Source organism: Genypterus blacodes, unplaced genomic scaffold (genome assembly GCF_046128005.1).
Source record: "Genypterus blacodes isolate CSIRO-AG114 ecotype Tasmania unplaced genomic scaffold, CSIRO-AGI_Gbla_v1 ptg000156l_1, whole genome shotgun sequence".
Taxonomy (NCBI): domain Eukaryota; kingdom Metazoa; phylum Chordata; class Actinopteri; order Ophidiiformes; family Ophidiidae; genus Genypterus; species Genypterus blacodes.
The window spans coordinates 6,684,398-6,697,950 of NW_027466957.1; the positions used below are offsets into that span (position 1 = coordinate 6,684,398).

General features: G+C 46.3%; 2 protein-coding genes across 3 annotated transcripts; one reads left to right on the forward strand and one right to left on the reverse strand.

Annotated features, from left to right (window-relative positions):
- Positions 1-1,462: 1,462 nt before the first annotated feature.
- Positions 1,463-6,771, reverse strand: map3k12 (mitogen-activated protein kinase kinase kinase 12). Its single transcript, XM_076166774.1, has 14 exons — positions 6,305-6,771; positions 5,885-5,892; positions 5,297-5,480; positions 5,000-5,191; positions 4,737-4,895; positions 4,393-4,551; positions 4,117-4,225; positions 3,884-3,993; positions 3,504-3,620; positions 3,171-3,305; positions 2,357-3,080; positions 2,202-2,269; positions 1,721-2,015; positions 1,463-1,618 (listed from the first exon to the last, which is right to left on the reverse strand). The coding sequence occupies exons 1-14, from the start codon at positions 6,769-6,771 to the stop codon at positions 1,463-1,465; spliced, it is 2,883 nt and encodes a 960-aa protein (XP_076022889.1).
- Positions 6,772-8,924: 2,153 nt separating this feature from the next.
- On the forward strand, positions 8,925-13,031 carry aaas (achalasia, adrenocortical insufficiency, alacrimia). 2 transcript variants are annotated; one of them, XM_076166678.1, is made up of 17 exons: positions 8,925-9,043; positions 9,225-9,369; positions 9,819-9,946; positions 10,040-10,095; positions 10,187-10,278; positions 10,384-10,430; positions 10,515-10,613; positions 10,723-10,866; positions 10,961-11,081; positions 11,176-11,300; positions 11,509-11,569; positions 11,646-11,736; positions 11,882-11,975; positions 12,087-12,154; positions 12,266-12,347; positions 12,617-12,701; positions 12,823-13,031. In XM_076166678.1, the coding sequence occupies exons 2-17, from the start codon at positions 9,259-9,261 to the stop codon at positions 12,976-12,978; spliced, it is 1,560 nt and encodes a 519-aa protein (XP_076022793.1). In that variant the 5' UTR covers positions 8,925-9,043; positions 9,225-9,258; the 3' UTR covers positions 12,979-13,031. The 2 variants fall into 2 exon arrangements, with proteins under 2 accessions (XP_076022793.1, XP_076022792.1); XM_076166677.1 differs by lacking the exon at positions 8,925-9,043 and having other exon boundaries at positions 9,197-9,369.
- The last annotated feature ends 522 nt before the right edge of the window (positions 13,032-13,553 follow it).

Genomic DNA, 13,553 nt, shown 5'->3' on the forward strand with positions numbered 1-13,553 from the left:
GGTGCAATTGAATTGTTGAAGAAACGAAAATATAGAAATAAAAAAAGATGTGAAATGAAACAACTTCATTTGTCATTTTGTACCAGAGATGGATTCATTGATCCACAAATAAGCAGAAGTGTAACCAGGCTCCTGTCTGCTCCTCTAAATGGTGCACAGATCATTGATTGATCATCTGTGATTGATCGCTCACTCAGCTGCCTTCTACTCAATCACACATCACACAGGTTGTTTTTTTTTAACAATACATTATTTATTGTTGCTCATAATATTTTGTTTTTGATATAATTCCTATGTTACAAGTACAATGTGCAATGTTGTATAAAAACAAGTTCTTTCTATTCAAACCCAAAAGGTACTTACTGTTCTATCCGTACCACCACAGAGAAGAACTCTATTCCTTATCTGGCTACGCCTGCACTAACCGTAAAGGGTAAAGGATTAGTCCGGGTTTCTAAGAAGCTTATCAAAGTTATGATCTATAGGATTCCTTTTGGCTCAATCCTTAAGCACCTGATCTAGTGTTTGGAGATACAACCATTTTGAATGTTATGCTACCAATATACAGTCAAAAAGCCAATAACTATAGAGAAGTAAACCGTGGCATGGGTGCTCTATGTGTGAGCGGAAAGTTCTCCCACTTCATCACAAATCTGATAAGCTTAATAGAAACAGAGAATGTCTAATGTGTATTTGAAACTCAGTGGTACAAGGGTTAAAAATATATTACCTACTGAGAATCCTAATTAAGCATCATGACTGTTTTGGTGAGATTTTCATTCCATTTTGACTTCTTTTTTTGAGTGCTAACATTTATTGACAAAAAAGGAACTGAAATAATACTTTCAGGATTAAAAAAGTGTAAACTTTCACAAAATATAAAACCGACACATCCAAACCATAAATTATAAACATATAGTCATGCATTTGTTCACAGGGCTGCATACCATTTAATCTTACATTTTATCTTACAAATAAAATAAAGTTAGATATTTCTCATGTGGTATGTAATGGATATGTACATTATTATTCATTAGTATTTGATGCATTAGTGTGTGGAGTGTCAGGGGTTCTCCCAGAGTGAGGGTTAGAGTGTTTAAAGGACAAACATTGTAGTATCTTGTGCGTGCATGTGCATCTGAAAGGGTTTTTGCTCAACTGGTGCAGTGGCTGTGGTTACCTTGGTAACTGTTTTGCCCTTAAAAAAAACCCTACTTAACTTAAATGGCATTTATGTCACAAGCTGCCGAAAGATTTGACGCTCCCATGGTTTTGACAAATGTCCTATGTCATCTGATGCAGGTTTATGAGCCAGCAAACCTATGAGACACCATAAGTCAATGTAATGTTGTAGGTGTGATCCCTCGTGACAACAGTAATGTACTGCACTGACAGATTGGTGTGTGCCTGTGATGGTTGGTCACTGAAGGGTAGTTGGAGGTCTTTGTTAGTATTCAGTGATCTATGGAGGTCCGGTGTGGGGTGCTTGCGGAGACCCCTGGTAGGATTGAGATAAGGGCACCCATGCACCAGCACTCGGCGGGCGACTGGGCTCTCCGCTGCCTGACTGGTCCAGCTCAGCACTATCGCAGTCAGAATCATCGCACAAGGCCCGACTCTGGAGGGTGAAGCATAAAGAGCGGGAAGAAGAAACAGATGTCACGACTGAATCTGCAGCAGTTTCATATGTTCAAGTTGTGCCACAGTGAAGCCGTCTTACCTCGTTGGGAGTCTGCCCGGCATCCTGAGCTTTGGCCTGGCCCAGGGCTCCGTCTCTCTCTGACAGGCCGTCGGAAGTTTGTGCGGGGTCAGTGTTGTCCGCCGGGATCTCGGAGCCCTGAGACAGCAGGTCATCACTGCGGTCGTCCAGCCTGTCGTCCGTGTTGGTGCTGACCACATCGGGGGTGCCGCTGTGGGAGTGGTCAGTGGTGTGGCCCTCCTCGCCGTCTGACACCGAGAGGTTCTCTGAGCTGAAGGTGGACACCGACTGACACTTGGTTATGCTGGTCGGACGTCTGGAAAGATTGGAATGAAACGCACATGAAAGCCAAATTAGGAATCACTGAGTGACTGAATAGAAATTATGAAAACTAATAACAGTTATTAACGCTGAAGAACTAAATGTGACAAATGGTGACAAGCACAGGCAGAAGAAAATAGATTGAGATACTCCAGTGACGAAGGAGCTGCGACTTACTCACCGTCTCCGTGGCAACTCAACCTCACTGTCCACTTCCCCCTCCTCCTCTTCTGATGACACTCCACGCCTCTGTTAAGTCAGATAGAGGATACACACAAGTGAAAATGACCAAAGTATTCAGAGGAGAATAAGGAGGAATATGAACACACACTCTACCTGTTTGCGTGTGATAGCTGCCCTGTATAAAATGGCTGAAGGTGTGAGGTGCTGACTCCCAATTCCCCCCGATGCCCCTCGAGGCAACCTAACGGCACCCGCTCCTTCCTCTTTATCATCCCCATCGTGGGGTAGACGTGGTGATCCCAGTGATCCCCGCCCCGCCCCCGCCCCCCTCCCACATGGTGAGTCCGGGCTGCTGGAGAACGGGAACGACGCAGCATCCTCGCTTGGAGTGTCACTGCGTGGAGGGGTTTCCATGAGATCATCCAAAGCGCCTGCCCCCACCTCGGACCCCCCCAGGCCTGCCGAGGCACTGAGGCTCCCCCCTCTCTCCAGCCCGCCTACTGAGGGCTCCCCTTTTCCCTGACCTTCGACCTCGAGCGTGGTGCTGATGAGGTCGGGGCTGGAAGAGGAGAACTGCCTCTGCTGCTGCTCGTGGCTGAGGCCCCGCAGAGCAGCAGACGGCTCCAGGAGCTGCTTGGGGGGGTTGGTGGTTGAACCGTTAGCCTGGACAGGTGTGTCTCTATTAGGGGAGGACTGAGTTGCCTTTAGTCCAGCCAAGTCCCCACTGCTTCCTTTCCCAGGCTTGCGATGGCGAGTCTTTAACCTTCGAGACCGGCTCGGAGAAGTGGAGCTTCTGTTGGTGCAGGCTGGCATAGTGACTTGCATCACAGAGGAATCCATTTTTGGAAGGATCACCTCAGACTTGAGGATGTCTGGCCTGGAAGAATGATAAAGAGCAGTCAGAAACAGTGATCAACAAATATCAACATTTATATTTGTTTTGTGGTTGAAGATGTAGCTCTCACACCTCTTTCCTGAAGGAAGTTTCTGAGGGACGTTTCTCTTCTTGATGAGTTTGTCCATGGAGTTGGAGGAGCTGCTCTGTCTGGAGCTATGGTGCTTAAACAGGCCTGGGTATTTCTTATCTAAAGACTGCTCTCTCCTGAGGAAAATGAAACCAAGGACACCATATTACACATAGACAGCTCATATGTTTTATAGTGATCTGTAAAACTCTTCTATACGTTTATATTTCAAAAATCTTAATGTTAATGAAAAAACCTTAATGTTCCTTGTGATAGTAAATGAAAGAGACCTTGTGCGAATAAACCAAAGCATGCAGTTATGGATTTAATCATACCTCTGCAACTCTTTCTCTTTCAGTTCCAGCTGCAGCATCACAGCGCTGAGCTCCATGTAAAGGTTGTTAGCCCTCTCCAGTTTCCTCTCATAGTGCTCGCGAATGTCTAAAGCATGCCTGAGAAGAAAAGAGAGGCTGATGACATTATGCGCCCACATGAGGGAATCCAAAGCCTCGACAACAGAAATGCACTCAAGGTTCTTAAATGATCCACAATGCTGGACAAAGAGGCCACGATGAGAAATGGGACTGAATGAAACCTCAAGTGTTTATATGAACTAATAAAAGTACAACCATCTGTTGGTTCTCAATAGTCAGGTCTAGGATAACACACTGCTCCAACAGACAGTGAAGGAGGGGAAGGGGGATGGTTTACAGACCTGAGCTCCTCTCTGCGGCGATTGATCAGCTCCTCATCAAGTCGGTGGATACAAGTGCCCTCGGATTTAATTTTCTCAAAGTGCTGTTTCACCTCTTCTCGCCATTCAGCCTGATGAGGGCACATTTCTGTTAACCATCTGATTTGTGTCCTTCTTACACAGATGTGTATGACCCCTATGTGCTTTAGTCTAACTAAGCGTATTTTCCTGGAATTATCACAAAGCAGCCGTACCTGAGACTTGAAGTATGTCTCTTGCGGGGTGGAGAGTACATCGGCTGAGGCGATATCCAGATGAAGGAGGATCTGACGGAAGGAAGGCCTATTCCTGGGCTTGCAATTCCTGTGAATCCAAGATGGCCAAGCACAACTGTGTACATTTACAATGCACTAGAAAATCAATAAAGTTATTTGACAGTAGACAAACTACTCTCAACCTTCTACAACTCTCACCTGCTCAATTTCTGCCTCTCTTTTCATTCCATCTGTCAATTTGCAGGCATCACTTACCAGCACTGTCTGAGGAGGATCTTGAAGCCATCAGGGCAGCTCTCAGGTATGGGCAGCTGAAGACTGTTGTTCCCTACACCCCAGATGATTGCAGACGAGTCCACATCCTTGTAAGGGATCTCTCCAGTGAGCATCTCCCAAAGCACCACTCCAAAGGACCTTTGGAATCACAACCTATTAACTCACAACACCAATACATCATCTGCATTTCTGCTTCAGCGGAAACCAATTATGATGATGATTGTTTAAACACCGTCGAGCAAAACCCACACATGAGTGGCATGTATCAGCTGTTTGCATCTGCTTGCATTTATAAAGAAATCATTGAGGTGTATCAGACTTACCAGATGTCAACCTTCTCTGACACTGGCTCGTTCCGAATGACTTCAGGAGCCATCCAGGCTACCGTTCCAGCAAATGACATCTTAGTGCTCTTATCACTGAGCTCCTTTGAGGTACCAAAGTCAGAGATCTTTACCAGGTCGTCATGTGTGATCAACATGCTGAAAAAGTAAGATTACAACAAAATGTTGTTTGTTATTCTTGTTGAATGGAAATTATACTATTTTCTTTCTGATGATTGATTCTGTTGAGCGCTGTGACTTACTTGGGGGACTTGAGGTCTCTGTGGATGATTTTGTGGAGGTGTAGGTAGTTCATGCCACCAGCAATGCCCATGGCCCAATCGACCAGGAGGGAGGGGGTGATATTACGGCCAGCTCTAAGCACCTCGTAAAGTTGGCCTTGAGCACAGTATTCCATCAATATACAGTAACAAGGAGCCTGGGTGCAAACTCCCCTAGAAAACAAAACAACGGCTGTCAGATTGAACTACAAAGTTGAACAGTTAAGGAAAGTAGTGCATTAAATCAAAATTATGCAGTTTTCTGATGTGTTTCCTCACTTGAACGTGATGATGTTTGGGTGCTTGAGTTTGCGGAGGTGTTTAATCTCCGTCTCTTTGATGTCCCGCACTTTCTTTACAGCCACGTCATCGCCGTGGAACTTGCCGAGGAAGACGGCCCCCTGTGCCCCGCTGCCCACCCACTGCAGGTCTGAGATTTCCTCAAAAGGAACCTCCCAGGATTCTACACACAGACCAACGAGATCAACACATCAAAGCTTGATAAAGAGCTGAAATCGTGAAACAACCTGAGGGATTAAATGCACACAAAGAATTTCCAATCTAGGGATCAAGTGTATCAAGTATATTGTGTCAATGCGAGAGTCAGGACTTGATTTATACCCATCCCACAGAGCAAAGTATCCAAATATCAATAAACACTCTTGCCAGTTTGGACAGGGAATAGAGGGGAAATGCACAGCGCGCAATACACAATAAAACAACACAAAACTGCTGCACTCTTTGTACAAATAGTACATTGACAACTAATTTCAATATGTCTTCATCCAGCTGTGTAGTGAGAAATAGAGGAGACATAACATGGCTTCCATAGCCTAACCTGTCTGTCATCTGTCTTGCTGACAGAACTGAAATGACTAAGAGACCCTGTCCACTGGAGAGAGGTGAGCCGCTCAGAATCAAAATGACGAGTAAATCAATTCTTCATGAGGTCCACCAAAGTGTCCAGAGCTCTGGAGCAGTGGAGCCAGATGTGTCCCCCCCCACACACACACACTGAGCAGGACTGACAGACGTGTAAGCAGAGTCATACTGCCACACAGCCAGCGGGAGACAGCGGCAGTCAGAGAGTAAAGCAAATAACGCAGCACAGAGCCCCGTCCACAGGCTCAGCTATTCATCTGCTGTGGTACATCTCCATGGTTACATAGTCAATGCAATAATGCCATGTACTGAATGACGAGTCACAAATCTGACTCCCCCTTTGTCTATGACATTCAAATACACAAATCTTACTGTTATCTAAATCGCTTTCTGATGGGCTTTCACATACCTTCGTGGTTATGTTTGTGTTCAGTGGAGTAGGCCTTTCCAATCATGGTCCATACTGGTTTCAGGCAGCCAAAGAGTCCCTCAAAAAACCCCCCACTTCCTGATTGCAGTCGGATGTTCTCCGCCTGGCTCCGGACAGCGCCAGCCTCCGAGCTGTGCCCTGCTTCGGCCCCGCCACCGCACTGGCACGCCTCATGTTCATGCAATTTCAGCACACTGTTGTCAAAATGACCTGGGGGTCCATCGCTCGGGGTCGGGCTGCTGCCACCTGGTGCCCCAGGTCCGCCGGTGTCGATGGACAGCACGTTACGGAGGACACACTGTGTGGGGGTCAGGTCAGTTTCGGGAGTGCAGGCAGGGGTGTCTCCATCGAGTCTTCGATAGGGGGGTTCTGAGATGGGGGTACTGAAGCCTGATAGGGAAGGGGAAGGGGCACGGGGCTCATGAATACAGGTCCCACTCATCAGGGGTTTCCCCAACACTGCAGGTTAGGGTGGATGGTGGATGACACGATGTGAAGCAAACCTAGAGGAGATATACAAGAACAAATACATTAGAATGACAAGGACTTAGTCCTATTTCATCTGTGTGTATACAGTGTTAACAGTATATTTGTTTCTGTTAAAAATTAGCAGAGAATCTTAGTTTTAGGAAGGACAAGAGGAACTGTCCAGTTCTGAAAATGGCAGCACCATACAGCTTTGCATCCCTTTTCCCCTTTGAAGAAGTTTCATTCACCAAAACAAAGTGCCAAAGCAGCAGAGGCACCATTCACCACTCACCTCACAGTTTCCACAACCAAAATCCACTGTGAATCATGCAGTAAAGGCTGAATCTTGTGTCTATGAATAGGATCACAACCTACCCAGTGGAGCCATCATCCCTGTAGATGGGCTTTATGAATGAATGGACTAAAGCAGGTTGTACAGCCCAAAGCTCTGGCTGTCACCTTTTCTTTCACATGTCCCAATGTGGCCCTTCTGACTGACAGCATGAGAGCAGGCGGCACAACAGCTCCCATGTGTCGTTCAACGTACATCAAGTGAAAAGCACCCTATCTGAGGAATTGCATAACCATCCCCAATGAGTGTGTGCGTGCGTGTATGTATGTGAGAGAGAGAGAGAGAGAGAGAGAGAGAGAGAGAGAGAGAGAGAGAGAGAGAGAGAGAGCACATGTACCTAATCCACGCATCTCACACCAGCTCCGTGTGTGTGTTGTACTGCACCACTGCATGAGAAGAACCACGGACGAGCGATTTCAGAGCGTGAAAAACGAGAGAATAAACAAGCAGCGGGGCCTGTGCGAAGGAGCAGCGAACACACACGCACACGCACGCGCACACACACTCATACACGCACGCACAGGCACAGGCACAGGAAGATCAATCTTTAAATAACCGAGGATGTGATGATGACACTCAGCAGCATCATAGCCGACGTGCATGAATTGCGAGCCCGATCCCTACTATGGTCCATGCCAAGACAAACTGCCGCAGCGTCTGTAGATTTGCCGAATGTTGGCATCAACACATATATTTCCTACTGTGGGCTTTTCTCCCTGCTCAAATATGATTTCCTCACATTCATCGACGGTGATTCGCGTTTAGCAGCATCAGTTCATTGGTGCAGTGTGAGCAGCGTGAACCGTATACCGCACCAAGCTACACGGCATCATACCTGAACGTCCTGTAGTGGAGGATACCTTGATTTCTCATTTAATCAGCATTTACCCAGATTGCATGACATTCCCATACCTTTCTGCCCGGTTGATGTCGCGTTGTCAAGTGAAGGGGTGGGCTCCACTCCGCTTTCCACTTGGTGGTGATAATAGGCAAAGCGTTGTTTCTCTCTGGTCCGGGGAGTCTGTTGTATTTCCAAGTCCCTGTAACCACGAGTTTGGCGTGTGTTTCTTTGGGGACGGATCCCAGCGGGCAAATCGTGTTATCAATAACCGGGGACCCATGCAACGTGAGGCGTGCTGGGTTTTTTAGGGGGGAGGGAGCTGTCTCCTTCCCAGTGCTGAATTGACGTCACGGAAATGCAAAATGCACCACAAGAGGGCGCTGCTGTCCCCAGCTACAAAACACACAAAACTAGGCTATCAGTTGTCCATCATCGAATCCATAATTTCCATTTCCAAGATTTTGTCATTGTGGGTCCTTGGTGTTGACTGATCAGCTTTCAACCAGATGGTCCTAATTCATGCCCCGTACCTGCCAGCACTCACCCTGCTGATGTGTCCTTGAGCAAGACACCTCGACTCCCTGCAGCTGACCATGTGCCCTGGCCGTCTTGCTGAGCAGGAAAAGAGTACAGATGACATATACTGCGGTGATCAATACAGTATCCTACCTTCCATCCTACCTTGAGCCCATTTAGGTTGATATGCGGTGAGAGAGCAGAATTTATGGAGGGAATTAAACATAAAGACAATTTTAGAGTGAAGAGAAACACGAAAACTACATGACTCGTCATATTGTCAAAACTAAGAAATGTATAACCACGAAATACTATGGATTTTTTTTTCGTTCAATGTGCCTGCAATGTAACTCTACCTCCAAAAGAGGGCAGCATACCGCTCTGTCCGCCCTCCGCCTTGTCAAAACGCTCCGTGCGATTTGTCCCTTCAGCTTCCCGTACACGGCGGGATTCACTGAAAGTAGGAACTCGAACTTTATTGCGTTTGTTTTGACACAAAGAGGGAATTATTTGGCCTCCTTAGGCTGGATAATAAAGGTAAGTTACATTACTTGATAGACGAAGGGCTGTTATTGCAAAAATGAAACCGACTGTCAACACATAAATAGTGACGGCTAGCTGACTGTTAGCTTCTTGTCTATTTCGCCATGTGTACCGTTAAAATCAGCTGTTAGGGTTGAAACTGGACGTCGTCTGAGAGATCCATGGTGTGTTTCAGTGCCCGGTGATTGTGGTCTGTAACCCCAGAGAAGATGTGCTCTCTGTCGCTGTTCCCCCCTCCGCTGCCCCCCGGGGAGACGACCCTGTGCGAGTCCAACAACGAGCTGCTGTCTGGAACCAGCATAGCGGATCGACCCAAACAGGTCCGACACGACGCTTTGTTTGTTTGCTTCATATGCAGATACTCGAAATTTTGATATATAACTTTGTTAGTCTGCTGATTCAGTCAGCAGTAATTCAACACACAAATCAAAGCCAGCTGCAGGGGGCCACGCATGTAAACAGCCAATATAAACATAGAAGGGCAGAACCACACAAGACGTCAGGGCTGCATTAGTTAACATTACAGCATCATTGTAAAGCTTACATCTCTAATTCAGCCACTCAAACTATGGTAATTTATCAATTTCTTGGTTAAAGAAGTAAATGTACACATCCCGTTCAAATCTATTAGAATTGACAGCAGGATTCCCCCCCCCCCCCCCTTGTTTTGGTTTATTCCAGCCTGACACATGTGACACTGACTTATGTGTGTACTTAAATGTATTTTAGAATATGTGTGAGTTGTACCTATTAAGTGTTTTGTCTGTAGGACTCCAGTCCCTTGGCTCTGTATTTCCCTCGGGAGTCCCTGAAGCTGCACAGTCGGGCAGAGAGCAGCAGCAAAGCAGCGTTCCTGGATCACTCTGAAACGCTGTGGATGAGGAGTGCATCAGCATGGTGGGTCATTCCACACAGAACAGCATCTCGCCATATAGCTGGCGTGCTCATATCGTAGACAAAGATCATTAACACGATGGATCTCTGTCACAGGCGAGATGGTGGTCTCACTGGGCTGCTCGATGAAATCGCCAACTCACACGCAGAGGGTATGTGAGGCTCCCACATCTGCTGTCGTGCTTTGATGCGCAGTGACATCAGTATTTCCTGTGACGGTGTGTGTGTTTGTGTGTGTTGCAGCACCTAAATGGCTCTCGGTGAGTTCTGGCTGTGTGCTGGCGTTGCTCCAGTGGGTTTCTTCTTTCCACGGCTCCCTGTTTCCTCACCTCACTGTAAGTTCTGCTTTAACAAATCAGGGTTAGTTCACTCAATCACAGAGAGTTTTGTTTCAGTGTATTCTGTCCTAATAACTTGTGTGTTTCTTGATTATTCCACAGCTGAGCAGTGAGAACATGATTGCGGAGTTTTCGCAAGTGCTGAACTGGTGAGTGTCAACTTTTATTTAAGTATAAAACTTTGGTACGCCAGTAAACAATCGTTCCAATCTTGCTGCTCTTCTGGTTCTCAGGTCTGACTGTGTGGTGCGAGCGTTTGCCTGGCATCCTCACACAGACAAATTTGCTGTTGCTCTTTTGGATGACTCCATTAAGATCTACAACCCTAAAAGGTGCCGTGACAAAGCTTCCTACCTATAAGGACTATGAATAAGGCTTTTTTTAGAGGTTGGACCAGCCACTGATATTAGTTTGTCTCCTCATACGCTTTGTCTCTCTCAGTGCCACAACTCCCACACTGAAGCACCGTCTACAGAGGAACATTGCGGCCGTGCAGTGGAAGCCGCTGTGCGCCTCGGCCCTGGCTGTCGCCTGTCAGAACTGTGTGCTTGTCTGGCACGTGGACCCCTGCTCACTGTCAACCAGGTGTGTGGATTCATGTGTGCATAGTGGAAAACGCCAATACTTTTGTTGTGTTTTGTGTATTTATTTTTTAAACATCTATCCCCAACTCATCCAGGCCCTCGTCTGGTTGCGCTCAAGTCTTGTCTCATCCCGGTCACTCTCCAGTCACGAGCATTGCCTGGTCCCCAAGTGGATCTCTCCTTATCTCAGCCTCACCCATGGACACAGCAATGATGGTACAAATTTAACATTATCAAAATCTTTTAACAGCAATGACAATTGAAACGTTTCCGAGTCGCCGCAATTCTTGCTCTGTTCCGTATCTCTCAGGTTTGGGATGTAGCTGCAGAGAGCTGCGTGCCTCTTCAGCGTGTCGGAGGTGGAGGGGTCACCTTCTTGTCCTGGTCCCCTGATGGCAGCCATGTGCTGGCCTCCACGCCGTCTGCCCTGTTCAGGTTAGGGAGAGCACGTGTAAAACAATCCATGGCTTGTAGGTGGCTGAGGAGGTTCACAAGGTTTTCTAAACTCTGATCTGGCCGTCAGCATTGCAGTAACACATTGTGAAATATTTATGACTGTCGCTTTTTAATAATTTGTGTGTATTGCTGTATTAATAAAGGAAGACCAAAACAAATGGAGGCTAACTAAAATGTCTTTCTCAAGGGTCTGGGAGACCAGGATGTGGACCTGCGAGCGCTGGCCGTGTGTGAAAGGGAGCTGCCAGGTGAGAACTTTTCATTTATTTATTTATTTAATGTCTGATCATGGATTTATTAAATCTGATCTTCTCTTCTCTTTAGTCTGGCTGTTGGAGTCCTGATGGGAGTCGGCTTCTATTCACCGTACAGGGAGAGACGGTCATCTACGCTCTGACCTTCAACGACGCACCAGGTTAACAATCACACAGATTCATGTCATATGAGTATATGCTTTATATGGTGACTGATTGATTCGATGCTTTAATAGCTTGGTTTTATATTTAGTTGTGACTAATCTCGGTGCCATTTTACACCCACGGCCGATCTTTCTTTCACAGGAGTTCATACATTCATAACAAAAGGGCCAAAGGCAGCAGAAGTGGTGGCTGACCTGTCAGAGACAACCTTTAATACACCTGATGGGGACATCATGTAAGAACCCTATAATAGAGTCTAAGATAGTGAGCTAATTGGCCATTCTCAAGGCAAAACTGTCACACAGTTGACCTCAGACCCTCGTTCATCTATTGTTTTGTCCGCCAGTGTTGGAGGAGAGATTCAGTCCATCGCCTGGGACCCAAGAGGCGAGAGGCTTGCAGTGCTTCTCAAAGGTTGGGCATATTTTATTACCCCTTCACATGAAGTACTTACTCCGGCCTGATAACCCATGACTTGTGTATTTCCGTTCCGTTGCTCAGTCTTAGCTTCACCTTTTCCCTCAGGCGATCCACAAGCGTCAGGCCGCCTCGCAGTGATCGCAGTCTTCAAGACGAGAACCAACCCCATCTTTGAGCTTTTGCCATGGTTTGTTCCTTCGTCATTGTCGCGTGTGTGTGTGTGTGTGTGTGTGTGTGTGTGTGTGTGTGTGTGTGTGTGTGTGTGTGTGTGTGTGTGTGTGTGTGTGTGTGTGTGTGTGTGTGTGTGTGTGTGTGTGTGTGTGTGTGTGTGTGTGTGTGTGTGTGTGTGTGTGTGTGTGTGTGTGTGTGTGTGTGTGTGTGTGTGTGTGGGGTACTTGTGCTCTAATCTACATTCCACTCGGATGTGCAAAATAATTTCCCCGAATTTCCCCTTAGTGGTTTTGTTCAGGGAGAGCCTGGAGCGGAGCCAAGGTTGATGCAGTTCCGTCCAAATTTCCAGAACGGCGCCCTGCTCACTGTGGTCAGTGTCTCCCAAACATAAAGATTCATCTTAATGTCGTTTCATATTAATTAATTATGATAAATGACTCTTCTGGAGACGCCTTCATCATATCCTAAGTGTTGTTTCTTTGTGTGGTCAGTGTTGGTCCAGTGGAAGAATTACCCACGTGCCTTTCTACTTCCTGAGCGTTGGCGTTCCCCATGTGGGCCACAGTGGAAGTCCTTCTCTGCCACACCGCCAGGAAAGACCTACTGACTTTGGCAATCAGACCCTCTACACAGAGCTGCTCTCTTGAACCCATGCACGCCCCATTTTTACAAATATTTGTGAATAAATGTATAGAAAGTTCTTGTTCTTCCAAGATTTGTTTTTCCATCATTTGGCAGTAACAAGTGGGATCATCAGCAGAGCTTCTTTATTAGCTTTATTCCGGTATTCCACTCACTACCATGAGCAAATAGATTCAGTTGTCACTTGTTGTCAGTTGTCACAAGTAATTGTAACGTAGTAATGGACTATTTAATTGTAATTTCACGCTACATTTAGAACCTAATGGCAGAGTGTATATTCAATAAGAATATGACACTGTGAAGTCTTAAATCAAGCCTTTATTATTCACGACAGGCCGGAGAAGAAGCAGGCCACAGTACACACAAGCAGTGATGCAGTTGTGTTGTTTGCGTCATTACTCTACAAAGTATTTAAGTCCAGTCAACATAATTTTCTTTATTTATGTCTATTAGTTCAAACAAACAGAGGCCAACCATGCCCATCCCCACCCTGAAACCGGAGAACTAATACAGTACTTCTGTTTCTTTTTTTGTTATGAGATTCTCTCATGAAAATACACACTTGCATCACAGTCTTAAA

What these genes read in the sequence shown, in the direction of transcription:
- aaas (XM_076166678.1), top strand. Translation starts at nt 9,259, where the DNA reads ATGTGCTCTCTGTCGCTGTTCCCCCCTCCGCTGCCCCCCGGGGAGACG. An exon ending in CGCCAACTCACACGCAGAGG is followed by an intron (nt 10,096 to 10,186) that starts GTATGTGAGGCT and finishes TGTGTGTTGCAG; the next exon opens with CACCTAAATGGCTCTCGGTG. An exon ending in TTTTCGCAAGTGCTGAACTG is followed by an intron (nt 10,431 to 10,514) that starts GTGAGTGTCAAC and finishes TCTGGTTCTCAG; the next exon opens with GTCTGACTGTGTGGTGCGAG.
- map3k12 (XM_076166774.1), bottom strand. Translation starts at nt 6,771, where the DNA reads ATGAGTGGGACCTGTATTCATGAGCCCCGTGCCCCTTCCCCTTCCCTA. An exon ending in TCAGAGAAGGTTGACATCTG is followed by an intron (nt 4,552 to 4,736) that starts GTAAGTCTGATA and finishes GTGATTCCAAAG; the next exon opens with GTCCTTTGGAGTGGTGCTTT. An exon ending in ATCCTCCTCAGACAGTGCTG is followed by an intron (nt 4,226 to 4,392) that starts GTAAGTGATGCC and finishes TTGGATTCACAG; the next exon opens with GAATTGCAAGCCCAGGAATA.